Consider the following 15,840-nt stretch of genomic DNA (forward strand, 5'->3'; position numbering starts at 1 on the left):
GGACCGGGGGGTTCAGCAGCGTGGACCACCCCCTCCCGTACCCCAAAAGCTCAGACTGCAGCTACAGCATCCAGGTGGAGGAGGGCCTGGTGGTGGAGCTGCTCTTTAACCCCACCTTCGACGTGGAGGACCACCCTGACCTGCCCTGCCCCTACGACTACATCCAGGTCACACCTCACACACACTATACACTACACGCTACACACACTATACACTACACACACACTATATACACTATACGCACACACACAGACACACACATGCTATACACACACAAACAATACACTATTCGCACACACACACACACAATACACTATACACGCACGTTGTATGCACACACACACACACACACACACACACACACACACACACACACACACACACACACACACACACACACACACACACACACACACACACACACACTGTACTTTAAACATTCTACACTAAACACTCCGAACCCCCTCTGACCCCACCCACACATATACTACACACGCACAAACAACACATTATACGCACACTATATATACCCACAAAACACACACAAATACTATATAAAGGTAATGCACATCCATTGTCTTCTACAGTCAGCAGGGATCGGAATGTTTGAAATCTGGGATTTCATATAATCCCAATCCAGCTCTGAGCAGAGTTATAACCACACACACACACACACACACACACGCACACACACACACGTCGAATAAATCTTGTGGTATAAATTCCTCAGTATTTAGCTAAGGAATGCTACAACCAGCACGCACGCAACAATACCTACACTACTATAATAATACTACTACCACTACTGCTACTACTATACTACCACTACTAGTGTCCTACTACTACAACTGGTCCGATGTGTGTAGGTGATTGCAGGAGGCAGAGAGTTGGGTCGGTATTGCGGAGGACGTTCCCCTGGTCGGGTTGTGACTAAGAGCCACCTGGTGTTGGTCAACTTCCACACAGACGACTCAGGAGACAACCTGGGATGGAGTCTCACCTACACCACTACAGGTAAACACACCGACATAACTACTGGTTAATACACACTTAAATAACTACAGGTACACACAGCTGCACAACCGCAGCAACACAAACAATTCACAACTTCAGGTACACACACCTACACAATTACAGGTACACACACCTACACAGCTTCAGGGACACACGCCTACACAGTTACAGGTACACACACCTACGCAAGTACAGGTACACACACCTTGACAACTACAGGGACACACACCTGCACAAGTACAGGGGCACACGCCTGAAGTACACCATACTTATGTTTTGTCTGCTTACGTATTAACAGGAAGTCAGTGTCCGGTTCTGTTGAGTCCTGCCAATGGCCTGCTGAATCCCATCCAATCAGAATACAGCTTTAGAGATCACGTCCTGGTTACCTGTCTGCCTGGATACAAGCTGCGGAAGGTATAAACTCCAGCCGTATCTACCTTTAGCTCCACCCGTATCTATCTCTAGCTCCACCCGTATCTATCTCTAGCTCCAACTGTATCTCCCTGTAGCTCCACCCATATCTCCCTGTAGCTCTACCTGTGTCTATCTCTAGCTCCACCTGTATGTACCTGTAGCTCTACCTGTAGCTCCACCTGTATCTACTTGTAGCTCCACCTGTATCTACCTGTAGCACCACCTGTAGCTCCACCTGTCTATACCTGTAACTCCACCTGTACCTACCTGTAACTCCACCTGTATCTACCTTTAGCTCCACCTGTAGCTTCACTTGTATCTACCTGTAGCTCCACCTGTATCTACCTATAGCTCCACCTGTAGCTTCACCTGTATCTACCTGCAGCTCCACTGTATCTACCTGTAGCCCCACCCTTTATCTGGACAGGCGTGTGCCGTCAATATGGGCAGGTGGGGCAGTGAACTACTTGCAAAAGCATGCTCCCAAAAAAAAAAGTTTATTTTTAATAATGTGATCGTCACAATAACTATCAATAGTTTCTGTATGCTTTCCGACTATTTTTGGTTTGTTGACATCAAATTTTGGATGATGGTGGCGACCCTAGTTGAGTGGGGCGATGGAGGGCTGCTATCGCCATCTAGTAGTCACAACACAATAGTTTAACAATGCGATATATATATATATACAATACTGTTGTGTCTCCAGGGTGAAGAGTATCTGGACCACTACCAGTTGGACTGCCAGAAAGACGGGTCATGGAGCAGTGATGTTCCACAGTGTCAAAGTAAGAACGGCTCAGAGTCACAGGAAGAACCACTCAGAGTCACAGTGAGAACAGCTCAGAGTCACAGGAAGAACTTCTCAGAGTCACAGTAAGAACAGCTCAGAGTCACAGTAAGAACAGCTCAGAGTCACAGATAGAACCGCTCAGAGTCACAGTAAGAACAGCTCAGAGTCACAGTAAGAACAGCTCAGAGTCACAGGAAGAACAGCTCAGAGTCACAGTAAGTACAGCTCAGAGTCACAGTAAGAACAGCTCAGATTCCCAGTGAGAACAGCTCGGAGTCACAGGATGAACAGCTCAGAATCACAGTAAGAACAGCTCAGAGTCACAGATAGAACCACTCAGAGTCACAGTAAGAACAGCTCAGAGTCACAGTAAGAACAGCTCAGAGTCACAGGAAGAACTGCACAGAGTCACAGTAAGAACAGCTCAGAGTCACAGTAAGAACAGCTCAGAGTCACAGTAAGAACAGCTCAGAGTCACAGGAAGAACAGCTCAGAGTCACAGTAAGAACAGCTCAGAGTCACAGGAAGAACAGCTCAGAGTCACAGTAAGAACAACTCAGAGTCACAGTAAGAACAGCTCAGAGTCACAGTAAGTACAGCTCAGAGTCACAGTAAGAACAGCTCAGAGTCACAGGAAGAACAGCTCAGAGTCACAGTAAGAACAACTCAGAGTCACAGTAAGAACAGCTCAGAGTCACAGTAAGAACAGCTCAGATTCACAGTGAGAACAGCTCGGAGTCACAGGAAGAACAGCTCAGAGTCACAGTAAGAACAGCTCAGAGTCACAGTAAGTACAGCTCAGAGTCACAGGAAGAACAGCTCAGAGTCACAGTAAGAACAGCTCATCTCACCTGTATCGCTACACCAGGCCCCACCTGCTGTCCTGCACAGGGAGCAGCTGTCCACTCAATAATACGTGCACCATCTCTGAGAGATCTCATAAATATTAAATATTATATAACTTAACAATAGAGCCTAATTATAGACCTTAATGATATAATTTAACCTATCCAAAATCCCTTGCTATATGACACTGAGAACAATCAATCAATCATTATGGCCGTAGCTTCAGCAAGGCGCTAAACTGCAATTCCTTAAAATGAAACACAACCACGATAATAATATATAGCAAGAAATATATATTTCTAACGTTATACCACCATGGCGACATCAGAGAGGTTTGGTTGCCTAGAACAACAGCATGCTAAATACTCCCTTCCATACTTTACTACATCTTTCATTTATATCTCTCTCTACCTCTCCCTCACTCTCTCTCTCTACCTCTCTCTCTCTACCTCTCTCTACCTCTTTCTATCTATCTCTCTCTCTCTCTCTCTCTCTCTCTCTCTCTCTCTCTCTCTCTCTCTCTCTCTCTGTCTCTGTCTCTGTCTCTGTCTCTGTCTCTCTCTCTCTCTCTCTCTCTCTCTCTCTGTCTCTGTCTCTGTCTCTCTGTCTCTCTCTCTCTCTCTCTCTCTCTCTCTCTCTCTCTCTCTCTCTCTCTCTCTCTCTCTCTCTCTCTCTACCTCGCTTTCTCTCACTCTCTCTGTCTCTCTCTGTCTCTCTCTTCTCTCCTCTAGAAACAGGAGCAGGGAGGAGCCAGTGATAACAGCCCAACCTTCTGACCAATCAGATCGTAGATTAGAGTGATTGGCACAGAGCTCTGGTATAATAGGTCCATGACATCACTGATGACGAACCAATCACACGTGGTTTTGCCGAAATTCTTAGTGACCAAACTTTCAATAAATTAAACATTCAATGAGCTGTATTTGTGCATTTGTACGTTGTGACTAATGGGACTAATGACTGACTTTTTATTATTATTCTATTCAACCTTTATTTTACCAGGCAAGTCCAATTGAGATTAAAATATCTTCTTTTCGAAGGAGGCGTGGCCCAGATAGCAGTTTCATACAAAATTTAACAAAAAAATAAAAAGTACCGGTAAAAAACAAACAAATAGTCGTAGGGCACAGGATCATGTCCCTCACGGACTGCTGGAGACAGGTCTAGCGAGTGAAGCAAGTACAAAGTGCCTCCGAACCTTATACAACATTTGTGAATGACCTAACAGCGATCAGGTCCTCCAGCTGCAGATCTGTCTAGTACATGTTCCAGGATGCAGGGTCATTTTAAGCATTTTAGGATGTGATTGATATAAAGACTTGTAGGATGTGATCCATATAAAAACTTGTAGAATGTAGTTAGTATGAAGATGTGTAGGATGTGATCACCATAAAGCCATGTGGGATGTGATCCCCATAAAGACTTGTATGTGATCCCCATAAAGACTTGTATGTGATCACCATAATGACTTGTAGGATGTGATCAATATAAATAATTGTAGGATGTGATCAATGTAAAGAACTTAAGGATGTGATCAATATAAATACTTTGAGGATGTTATCAATATAAACAACTTAAAGACGTGATCAATATAAAGACTTGGAGGGTGTGATCAATCAGACTCCTCCCTCGCTCTGCTCTGCTGCAGTGGTGGATTGTGGGAGTCCGGAGGTGCCGCCCTTGGCTCGTGTGGTGTTTGGTAGTCATGACAACAGCACACGGTTTGGCGCTACCATGCAGCTCAGCTGTGAAGGAGACGCCTTCCAGCTCCAGCCCAACATCACCAGTAGGCCTCAAAACTATACTATAACTATGATAAACTACGCTATATCTGCCTCATCCTCTTCCTCATGCTCAAGTCAATATACTTTACAACTAAATTACACTATGCTAGACACACATTATTTTTTAACCATTACTATAATGTAACAATATTACCTGTTCAGGTTCCTACAACTGTTCTGAAGGAGGAATTTGGACAAACTCAGAACTTGGTACCGACCTGCCGACCTGTATCCCAGGTAACCAGCTCAGATACATCACTAACTATACAATATACATCACTAACACACAACTTACTACACTTTCCATGGGTATATTTAGAAGCTATTCTGTATGTGTGGGTGTGGGTGTGTGTGTGTGTGTGTGTGTGTGTGTGTGTGTGTGTGTGTGTGTGTGTGTGTGTGTGTGTGTGTCAACACTTGAGTGTCGAGTGTCAACGCTTGAGTGTCGAGTGTCAACACTTGAGTGTCGAGTGTCAACGCTTGAGTGTCAACACTTGAGTGTCGAGTGTCAACACTTGAGTGTCGAGTGTCAACACTTGAGTGTCGAGTGTCGACAGTCGAGTGTCAACACTTGTGTGTCGAGTGTCAACACTTGAGTGTCGAGTGTCGACGCTTGAGTGTCGAGTGTCAACACTTGAGTGTCGAGTGTCAACAATTGGGTGTCGAGTGTCGAGTGTCAACACTTGAGTGTCGAGTGTCGAGTGTCAACACTTGAGTGTCGAGTGTCAACACTTGAGTGTCGAGTGTCGAGTGTCAACACTTGGGTGTCGAGTGTCGAGTGTCAACACTTGAGTGTCGAGTGTTGAGTGTCGAGTGTCAACACTTGAGTGTCGAGTGTCAACACTTGAGTGTCGAGTGTCAACACTTGAATGTCGAGTGTCAACACTTGAGCGTCGAGTGTCGAGTGTCAACACTTGAGTGTCGAGTGTCGAGTGTCAACACTTGAGTGTCGAGTGTCAACACATTTTTTTCTAAAAGAGAAATTATCATTTTGAAGTCAGATTTGTGTTCTGCAGATAAAATTAAAAATGTTGATATGTCTTTTAAGTTCGCCAGATTCTGCGTTAGGTGTGGTCTCATAAACCACCGCCACGCATGAATTTGCAAGATTGGTCTCGTAAACCACATTTGCCTGTATGTGTGTGTGTGTGTGTGTGTGTGTGTGTTACATGTGTACAGTGTGTATTATGTGTGTAAGGTGTTTAAATTACATATAATGTGTTTTAATATATGTCTGTGTATGTGTGTATTTATATATGAATGTTAATGTATTATGTATGTGTATGAGTGTGTGTGTGTGTGTGTGTGTGTGTGTGTGTGTGTGTGTGTGCGTGTGTGTGTGGTTTACACATGAATGTGTGTGAATTAGATGCTTAAAGTATGTATTGTGTGTGTGTGTGTGTGTGTGTGTGTGTGTGTGTGTGTGTGTGTGTGTGTGTGTGTGTGTGTGTGTGTCCAGTCTGCGGCCTGCCGTCCCGCCCCCTGGCCCAGCAGCAGCGCCGGGTGGTGGGGGGCCGGGCCGCGCCCCCGGGCCTGGTCCCCTGGCAGGTGCTGCTGGCCGTGGAGGACGCGTCCCGGGTCCCCGCCGCCCGCTGGTTCGGGGCCGGGGCCCTGCTGTCGGAGCGCTGGGTTCTCACCGCCGCACACGTCCTGCACTCCCAGAGGAGGGACGCCAGCGTGGTGCCCCTGGAGACCGAACACATCACGGTGCCCTAGTGTCTGTCGGGCGTCCATCTGTCTGTCAGGGCGTCCATCTGTCTGTCGGGCGTCCATCTGTCTGTCAGGGCACCCATCTGTCTGTCAGGGCGTCCATCTGTCTGTCAGGGCACCCATCTGTCTGTCAGGGCGTCCATCTGTCTGTCGGGCGTCCATCTGTCTGTCAGGGCGTCCATCTGTCTGTCAGACCGTCCATCTGTCAGTCCGTCCATCTGTCCGTCAGTCCGTCCGTCTGTCAGTCTGTCCATCTGTCTGTCAGTCAGTCCATCTGTCCGTCAGTCCGTCCATCTGTCAGTCCGTCCATCTGTCAGTCTGACCATCTGTCTGTCAGTCCGTCCATCGGTCTGTAAGTCTGTCCATCTGTCTGTCAGTCCGTCCATCTCTCTGTCTGTCCGTCCATGTGTCCGTCAGTCCGTCCATCTGTCTGTCTGTCCGTCCATCTGTCCGTCAGTCCGTCCATCTGTCAGTCAGTCCGTCCATCTGTCTGTCCGGGCGTCCATCTGTCAGTCTATCCATCTGTCTATCTGGCCATCCATCTCTTTTTAACTTTTTGACACTTTGCCTCTCTGACCATATCTAGCGATGTTAAGACCGTAGGCTGGTGTTAGCGCTTGGTCAACACCAGGGCCACACTAGGTGGGACTTCATGGCGCAACGGCGGAGGAAGTCATTGGTAACCATGGCAGCAGCAGCCTGACCATCCCGCGGTCTTGCTGATGGTGACCTTCTCTCTGGCCCCAGGTGTTTCTGGGTCTCCATGACGTCAGGGATAAGCATCGCTCAACCCGGCGTTCGGTGGACCAGGTTCTTCTCCATCCAGACTTCCAGCCCCTCAACTACAACAACGACATCGCCCTGCTGAGGCTGGACCGCCCGGTCCGCTTCACGGGGCTGATCCGGCCCGTGTGCCTCCCCAAACCACACGGCCAGGTGAGTCAGTGGCCAGGTCACTCCTACAGACCATGGATGTCTATCATCAAGACTTAGAGGTACTAGTGTAGACTAAGAGGTACTAGTTTATACCAAGCAGTACTAGTTTTAACTTGGAGGTACTAGTGTAGACTAAGAGGTACTAGTTTATACTAAGCGGTAATAGTTTTAACTTGTACTAGTGTAGACTAAGAGGTACTAGTGTAGACTAAGAGGTACTAGTTTTAACTTGGACGTACTAGTGTAGACTAAGAGGTACTAGTGTAAACTTGGACGTACTAGTGTAGACTAAGAGGTACTAGTGTAAACTTGGAGGTACTAGTGTAGACTAAGAGGTACTAGTGTAGACTAAGAGGTACTAATGTAAACTTGGAGGTACTAGTGTAAACTTGGAGGTACTACTAGTGTAGACTAAGAGGTACTAGTGTAAACTTGGAGGTACTAGTGTAGACTAAGAGGTACTAGTGTAGACTAAGAGGTACTAGTGTAGACTAAGAGGTACTAGTGTAAACTTGGAGGTACTAGTGTAGACTTAGAGGTACTAGTGTAGACTAAGAGGTACTAGTGTAAACTTGGAGGTACTAGTGTAGACTAAGAGGTACTAGTGTAAACATGGAGGTACTAGTGTAGACTAAGAGGTACTAGTGTAGACTAAGAGGTACTAGTGTAAACTTGGAGGTACTAGTGTAGACTAAGAGGTACTAGTGTAAACTTGGAGGTACTAGTGTGTAGACGACTAGTGTAAACTTGGAGGTACTAGTGTAGACTAAGAGGTACTAGTGTAAACTTGGAGGTACTGGTCTAAACTTGGAGGTACTAGTGTAGACTAAGAGGTACTAGTGTAGACTAAGAGGTACTAGTGTAGACTAAGAGGTACTAGTGTATACTGAGTGTCCATCTTGTGTCCTTGTAGGACGACTGGCCGACTCCCCTCCCCAACACCCTGGGACTGGTGGCAGGCTGGGGCATCTCCTCCCCCTCCAAAGCGTCCTCCGGTCTGACCTTCCACCCCAGCCTGACCTCCGACCCCAACACGACCTCTGAGACGCTGCAGTACGTGAAGCTGCCGGTGGTGGAGCAGGCGGAGTGTGAGGCGAGCTACGCCTCGCGCTCCCTCGCCTACAACATCACCCGCAACATGTTCTGCGCCGGCTTCTACGAGGGGGGCCGTGACACCTGCCTGGGGGACAGTGGGGGGGCGTTCGTCATGCAGGATGAGGGGCAGCAGAGGTGGGCCGTGTTTGGCCTGGTTTCATGGGGGGGGCCCGAGGACTGTGGGAGCCAGAGGGTGTACGGGGTCTACACCCGAGTCTCCAACTACATCAGCTGGATACTAACTCATCTGGATACTGACTGACCTGGATACTATCTCACCTGAGTTTGAAGATCTTTACACACTCCTTTATTATTACCTCATAATAAACCACTTCACAGCCACTACTGCAGTATAGTAGTGTCCTATAGCTCCATTTAATAGGTTAGCTTCATTTAAAAGCTTTGTTTTTTATACTGTAGAATATGCTAGCTTCATATAGTAGCTTAGCTTTGCATATTGTTAAATAGGCTAGCTTTCTGTAATAGCTTAGGTTTTTTTTATAATTTAGCAAAGGCTAGCTTTAAATCATATGTCATAGATGAGGGAGAAAGAGAGAAGAGGGATGAGAAAATAAGCTATTTGGTTCTCTGAAGAGTCATAATGTCCAAAAGCTAAACTATGTGGCAGCTAAATAAGCTAGCAGCTACTGTACCAGGTGCTGTTCACATTGAGGCTTTTTTTGAGGAAACTGTTGTTAAGCCTACTTGGATATTAAACTGAGACAATTAATTGATTCTATAAACATTTTTGTACTGAAAGTAAAAACAACATTTGGAGATAATAATCCCTGTCTCCTTGCTTCATTATTTAAATGTCGTTAAAAAAAATGAATAGGACACGTTTAAACTTCTGAAGACACGTAAGAAGTCCTGTCAAGACTTGTATGAAGAGTTTGTAACATACTTTTATTCAAATCATGTGTATAAGTAACTGTTGCCTCTTATGTCGAGTTGTGGGGAGAACAGTGTGCTTAGTCCTTAGACCGCCTGGGCCACGGAGGTCAGGTTCTGGGCCCGGTTCCTCGGCTCAGGGTCTGGTTCCTCTCGTGCCGGTCCATGGTTTCGTTGATCCACGACAGGAAGTTGGCGAGGCGTGTGTACACGCCGTACTTCCCCTTGTCAGCACACTTCTCCCCCCAGCTGACCACGCCCAACAGGAAGGTGGTGCCGCGGTAGTGCACCACCAGGGGCCCGCCGCTGTCCCCGCTGCAGGCGTCCCGGGCGGCCTCCATGTACCCGGCGCAGAACATGTTGTCTGTGATCACCTGCAGACCACAGAACCAAGAGTAAACCCTAAGAACCATTTAGAACCAATCAGAACCCCTTTAGCACTGCTTTAGAACCTCCTTCTCCCTGACATTCGTCTGTTACCTACCATCCATCCATCTGTCGTGACAGATGGATGGATGGAAGAGGAGAGACAGAATGATGGAGGGATGATAGAGAGACAGTATGATGGAGAGATGGAAGAGGAGAGACAGAATGATGGTTGAGGAGAGACAGAATGATGGAGGGATGATAGAGAGACAGTATGATGAAGGGGCGATAGAGAGACAGTATGATGGAGAGATGGAAGAGGAGAGACAGAATGATGGAAAGATGGTCGAGGAGAGACAGAATGAAGGAGGGATGATAGAGAGACAGTATGATGAGAGAAGAGGAGAGACAGAATGATGGAAAGATGGTCGAGGAGAGACAGAATGAAGGAGGGATGATAGAGAGACAGAATGATGGAGAGATGAAGAGGAGAGACAGAATGATGGAGAGAGGGTAGAGGAGAGACAAGATGATGGAGGCATGAAAAGAGGAGAAACAGAATGATGGAGGGATGACAGAGAGACATTCTGATGAAGAGATGGTAGAGGAGGGACACAATGATGGAGGAATGATAGAGACAGAACGATGGAGGGCTGATAGAGAGACAGAATGATGGAGGGATGATAGAGGAGGGACAGAAGGATGCAGGGACGAAAGAGGAGAACCAGGAGGCATCTCACCTGTTCTGTAGAATCAATGCATTTCTGCCGATTGACCAGCGGGACCACCACCTTCCGGAGGAACCGAGAGGACGGCCCGAGGTACTGCATGGCCCCCCAGCCCGTCACATCCCCCCAGGCGTCATCCTGCAAACAACACATCTCCCACTAGAACCAGTAGAACAAGTAGCAGAGTGTGGTTGTACCGGGCAGCTCCCAGGACTACCAGTGGCAGACAGTTGTTGTACTTGCAGTACCCCGTATAACCAGAAGCTCTAGTGGGACCAGTAGCAGTACCTTGTGCAGGTAGGAGGCCAGCTGGGGGGTTGGCAGGCAGACCGGGAGGGCAGTGGGCCCCAGCACCACCTGCTCGGCCAGGAAGATGAGAGCCACATCGCTGTCGAAGGTGTAGGAGTGGAAGTGAGGGTGGAGGAACACCTTCTCCACCTTAATCACTTGCTCCCCTGGGTCCAGCCGCTTCTTATCATAATCCCCTGCAGACAGACGGGCGGCCGAAGAAAGGTAGACAGACACGTGGTCAGACAGATAGACAGACCAACAGAGCAAGTGGTCGAACAGACAAGGGCAGACAGACACACAGGTATACGGGCAGGCTGTCAGACAGACAGAGAGGTATTCACCTACTGTGACGTGGTCAGGGCTCTGTTCGAAGCAGTGAGCTGCAGACACGACCCAGCGATCTGAGACCAAAGTACCGCCACAGAACCCATACCCGTCCTTCCTGTGGAGCAGAACCTACACACACGGACCAACACGAGCACACAAACAAACACACAAGCACGCACACACATTTTTGTATATTCTTGTATATGCTAGATCGGAGGGTACAGCTCGTATGACACCAGATGACAGTGAAAACCCGAAAGTCTCCTCAAAAGTTGAACAATATTGCTTACTGCTCATAAAGTGCCCAGTATTTCGACGTCATGGATGCCAATATTTGGCGGCAATAAAATGTTTTGCCATGATATAGAATTTATTTAAATGCAGTAATAGCACCGTCGCCACCAAAAAATGAAAAACGTTGAGGTGACACCAAAATTCTTCCACTGCAGTCTGGCGAGAAGTAGCTGTCAGAAGGAGGGTTCTTTGAGCGGAAGGAAGCATGTCAAAGGGTGAGCCCTCTCAAGTACCTGCCAAGGACTCTCCCCCTGCCCCTCCAGGTTCCCCCCGACGATCCTCGGGTCCAGGGTGTCCCCCTGCCCCTCTGCCTCCGGGGCGGCCCAGTTCTCCTCCTCCAACACCCTGAAGGTCCCGACCGGCCTCGATTCCAAGACGTCTGTGGTGCCCTCCGTCTCCACGGTGACATCGGTCTCCTTGGGAATCTCCTTTTCCGCGGTAATGTTTGTCTTGGTGGTTGCGTCCATCTCCGTGGTGATGTTGGTTTCCAGGGTAACATTGGTTTTCACAGTAACGCCCGTCTCTGTGGTGACGTTGGTATCCGCGGTAACGTTGAGCTCCGTGGTGATGTTGGTCTCCGTGGTAACGTTGGTCTCTGTGGCAACGTTGGTCTCCGTGGTGACGTTGGTCTCCGTGGTGATGTTGGTCTCTGTGGTGATGTTGCCTGAGGCGTTGGGCAGCTCAGGGTTGAGGGATCTGCCGTAGTGGTAGGGCTGGTTCCGCTTCACTCCACACGGGAAGGTGACTGAAACCACAGCGAGAACAAGTTAGCTATTCCACGAGTTAACCTAGACCTAGACAAGTTAGTTTAGGTTAGACTGCTTAGTCCAGGTAAATCCAGGTTAGTGCAGGTTGGACCAGTTTTGTCCAGGTTAGTACAGGTTAGTCCAGGTCAAACCAGGTTAGCCTGGGTTAGACCGGGTCAGACCAGGTTAGTCCAGGTTAGCCCAGGTCAGACCAGGTTAGACCAGTTAGGACCAGGTTGGTCCAGGTCTGACCTGTCTTTGAGCAGTGTTGTCCGTCCGGGTCTAGCTGGTACCCGGCAGCACAGCCACACTGGACCCCCGGCGTGCCGTCCCCGATCCGCTCGCTGCAGTACTGGAGACATCCACCGTTTCTATAGCGACACTCCTGCACCTCTACAGACAGACGGACAGACGGGCGGTTAAGAACAGACTAACACAGGATATGAGGCTGTTATACTATTATGGTCTAGTGTATACCTATCTATCTGTCTAGATGGTGACTACCTGTATGTGTCTGTCTGTCTGTCTGTCTGTCTGATCACCTGTCTGTTAACTCTCTTTTTGTCTGTCTGTCTGTCTGTCTGTCTGTCTGTCTGTCCGTCCGTCCGTCCGTCCGTCCGTCCGTCTGTCTGTCTGTCTGTCTGTCTGTCGGTCTGTCGGTCGGTCTGTCGGTCTGTCGGTCTGTCGGTCTGTCCACCTACCTGTCTGACAGGACTCTCCTTGGAACTGCGGTGGACAGAGGCAGAGGAAGTGTCCTCCGTCCACCACGCAGATCCCTCCGTTCAGACAGCGGTTGGTCACACACGGGTTCAGATCTACAACACATAGAAGATACACACATAGGTCTAGACATATAGAACCACATGGGTTCAGATCTACAACACATAGAAGATACAAACATCGGTCTAGACATATAGAACCACACAGGTTCAGATCTACAACACATAGAAGATACACACATAGGTCTAGACATATAGAACCACATGGGTTCAGATCTACAACACATAGAAGATACAAACATCGGTCTAGACATATAGAACCACACAGGTTCAGATCTACAACACATAGAAGATACACACATAGGTCTAGACATATAGAACCACATGGGTTCAGATCTACAACACATAGAAGATACAAACATCGGTCTAGACATATAGAACCACACAGGTTCAGATCTACAACACATAGAAGATACAAACATCGGTCTAGACATATAGAACCACACAGGTTCAGATCTACAACACATAGAAGATAAATACATAGGTCTAGACATATAGAAGCACACGGGTTCAGATCTACAACACATAGAAGATACACACATAGGTCTAGACATATAAAACCACACGGGTTCAGATCTACAACACATAGAATATACACACATAGGTCTAGACATATAGAACCACACGGGTTCAGATCTACAACACATAGAATATACACACATAGGTCTTCTAGAGCATATAAAACCATGTACAGGTACAGAACAAAATAAAATTGGTAAGAGATCTAGATACAGGAACAAATAGATCTAGAAATAGAATGTATTTCTGTACTCACTAGTGTATCGATACCAGAACTCCATCTGGGAAACAGGAAGCTCAGTTAGACAACAGACATAAAGATAAGTCATCATGCTGGGTCTACGGTAGTGTCAGTACTGGGTCTACGGTACAGCGTCAGTACTGGATGTATGGTAGTATCACTTCTTGGTCTAGGGTAGTATTAGTACTGGTTCAAGGGTAGTATCAGTACTGGGCCCAGGGTAGTATTAATAATGCGGATAGGGTACGGTATCAATACTGGGTCTAGGGTACAGTGAAAGTACTAGACCTACTGGGTCTATGGTACAATGTTAGGGGTTGAGGTTCTGGATGTTCTACCGTCTTCTCGCGGCTCTGGAATATCTCGGTGGCCTCCTCCTTGGAGCAGGTCTCCTCATAGCACTCCCTCTCCAGGCTCCCAGGCCGGAGCTCCTCCAGCAGGAAGCTGTTTGCACGCCTGGAGCGCAGAACCTTCTCTGCAGAATTCCGGTCCAGGAAGACTGGAGAGGACCGTTGGAGATGCACAGAGTCAAGAACCGTTAGAGATACACTGAGACCAGAACCGTTAGAGGAACACAGAAGGAAGAACTGTTCGAGATACACAGAGGCAAGAACCGTTAGAGATACACAGAGGCAAGAACCGTTAGAGATACACAGAGGCAAGAACCGTTAGAGATACACAGAGGCAAGAACCGTTAGAGATACACAGAGGCAAGAACCGTTAGAGATACACTGAGACCAGAACCGTTAGAGATACACAGAGGCAAGAACCGTTTGAGATACACAGAGGCAAGAACCGTTTGAGATACACAGAGGCAAGAACCGTTAGAGATACACAGAAGCAAGAACTCTTAGAGATACACAGAGGCAAGAACCGTTTGAGATACACAGAGGCAAGAACCGTTAGAGATACACAGAGACAAGAACCATTTGAGATACACAGAGATACAGACTAGAGATAGAGCCTAGAGATATAAATAAAGGCTAGATTGACTAGAGATATTGTTACAGCCATATTAGAGACACAAACACTAGAAATAGACTAGAGCTAGAGGGACAGGCTAGATAGACGAGAGATACAGTCATACTATAGATACAAACACTCGAGATAATCTACAGCTAGAGATACAGGTTTGATGGACTTGTTAAGATGCAGTCATACTATAGATACAGACACTAGAGATAAAGATACAAGCTACATGGACTAGAGATAGAGATACAGGCTGGATGGACTAGAGATACAAGTACTAGAGATATAGGCTTGAGATAGACAAGCGATAGAGGCTAGATACAGTAGAGATACTGACACTAGAGATAGAGATATACAGGAAAGATAGACCCGAGATACAGACTAGATCGGCTAGATATAGAAAGAGATATAGGCTGGATATAGATAGACACTAGACATTTAGGCCAGAGTTAGAGCCTAAAGATAAATACAAGCTAGATAGACTAGATACATAGACTTGCGGTATAGACCGGAGATAGCGCCTAGTGATGGTCAGAGTAACGAGGAGTGTGAGAGTTTCACCTTGGGCCTCCACTGCGACCGTCGTCAGGGTGAACATCAGAAGCCAGACCCCCCTCCACAACATCCTGGTGGATGGAGACATAGCCTATCACCAAGGCAACCACTCACAGAACACAGCCCCAAACCACGGCAACAGCACAGCCTCTAGCTCCAGAATTGATTTAGAATAGAGTAGTCCCGCGTCATTGGGTAAAACTGTACTCGGCACCTGATTCTTCTGCTCTGAGCTTTACAGGAATGTCACACTAAACAAAAAAAACTATGTGATACTACAGTAAAAGTACCACATGGGATTTTGAGGAAATGGTTAAATATCAGTTTCAGATCTTACCTGTTTCTACTTGCTGTTGACCAGCGAGAGTCTGGGGCATAAAGTATCTGATGTATTGGTTTAACCAGAAACAATATTGACACACAGACGGTGGCATCGAGGCCAAGAACCCCCCCCTCCCCGACACACACACACACACACACACACACACACACACACACACACACACACACACACACACACACACACACACACACACACACAC

The 15,840-nt window shown here is 47.4% G+C and overlaps 2 protein-coding genes across 4 annotated transcripts in view; one reads left to right on the top strand and one right to left on the bottom strand.

Moving 5' to 3' along the window:
• The window catches only part of masp1 (MBL associated serine protease 1), an 11,908-nt gene extending 2,544 nt beyond the window's left edge, over nucleotides 1-9,364 (top strand). The window contains exons 5-13 of one of the 2 annotated variants that reach the window (XM_056611940.1): nucleotides 1-167; nucleotides 867-1,014; nucleotides 1,313-1,431; nucleotides 2,138-2,216; nucleotides 4,716-4,853; nucleotides 5,014-5,088; nucleotides 6,311-6,558; nucleotides 7,309-7,497; nucleotides 8,411-9,364. The exon at nucleotides 1-167 is cut by the window's left edge and continues 30 nt beyond it. In XM_056611940.1, coding sequence (XP_056467915.1) covers nucleotides 1-167; nucleotides 867-1,014; nucleotides 1,313-1,431; nucleotides 2,138-2,216; nucleotides 4,716-4,853; nucleotides 5,014-5,088; nucleotides 6,311-6,558; nucleotides 7,309-7,497; nucleotides 8,411-8,854 — 1,607 coding nt within the window. In that variant the 3' untranslated portion in view covers nucleotides 8,855-9,364. Of the gene's footprint in view, nucleotides 168-866; nucleotides 1,015-1,312; nucleotides 1,432-2,137; nucleotides 2,217-3,798; nucleotides 4,005-4,715; nucleotides 4,854-5,013; nucleotides 5,089-6,310; nucleotides 6,559-7,308; nucleotides 7,498-8,410 lie in introns of those variants that run through there. The other variant, XM_056611941.1, reaches the window with a different exon arrangement.
• Nucleotides 9,365-9,470: 106 nt separating this feature from the next.
• LOC130406399 (coagulation factor VII) lies at nucleotides 9,471-15,721 on the bottom strand. 2 transcript variants are annotated; one of them, XM_056611948.1, is made up of 11 exons: nucleotides 15,636-15,721; nucleotides 15,305-15,369; nucleotides 14,113-14,273; nucleotides 13,790-13,814; nucleotides 12,937-13,050; nucleotides 12,488-12,628; nucleotides 11,723-12,234; nucleotides 11,210-11,324; nucleotides 10,866-11,062; nucleotides 10,590-10,715; nucleotides 9,471-9,857 (listed from the first exon to the last, which is right to left on the bottom strand). In XM_056611948.1, the coding sequence occupies exons 2-11, from the start codon at nucleotides 15,366-15,368 to the stop codon at nucleotides 9,594-9,596; spliced, it is 1,719 nt and encodes a 572-aa protein (XP_056467923.1). In that variant the 5' UTR covers nucleotide 15,369; nucleotides 15,636-15,721; the 3' UTR covers nucleotides 9,471-9,593. The 2 variants fall into 2 exon arrangements, with proteins under 2 accessions (XP_056467923.1, XP_056467922.1); XM_056611947.1 differs by having other exon boundaries at nucleotides 15,305-15,531; nucleotides 15,636-15,685.
• Between the last annotated feature and the right edge of the window lie 119 nt (nucleotides 15,722-15,840).

The sequence above is a fragment of the Gadus chalcogrammus genome, chromosome 16 (assembly GCF_026213295.1).
Source record: "Gadus chalcogrammus isolate NIFS_2021 chromosome 16, NIFS_Gcha_1.0, whole genome shotgun sequence".
In the NCBI taxonomy this organism is placed as follows: Eukaryota; Metazoa; Chordata; class Actinopteri; order Gadiformes; family Gadidae; genus Gadus; species Gadus chalcogrammus.

Excerpts from the sequence above, each read along its gene's own strand:
- LOC130406399 (XM_056611947.1), bottom strand. The coding sequence starts at position 15,386 with ATGTCTCCATCCACCAGGATGTTGTGGAGGGGGGTCTGGCTTCTGATG. Across the intron at positions 14,274-15,304 it reads GGTCGCAGTGGAGGCCCAAG|TCTTCCTGGACCGGAATTCT; the intron begins GTGAAACTCTCA and ends GGTCCTCTCCAG. Across the intron at positions 11,063-11,209 it reads CCCTGACCACGTCACAGTAG|GGGATTATGATAAGAAGCGG; the intron begins GTGAATACCTCT and ends GTCTGTCTGCAG.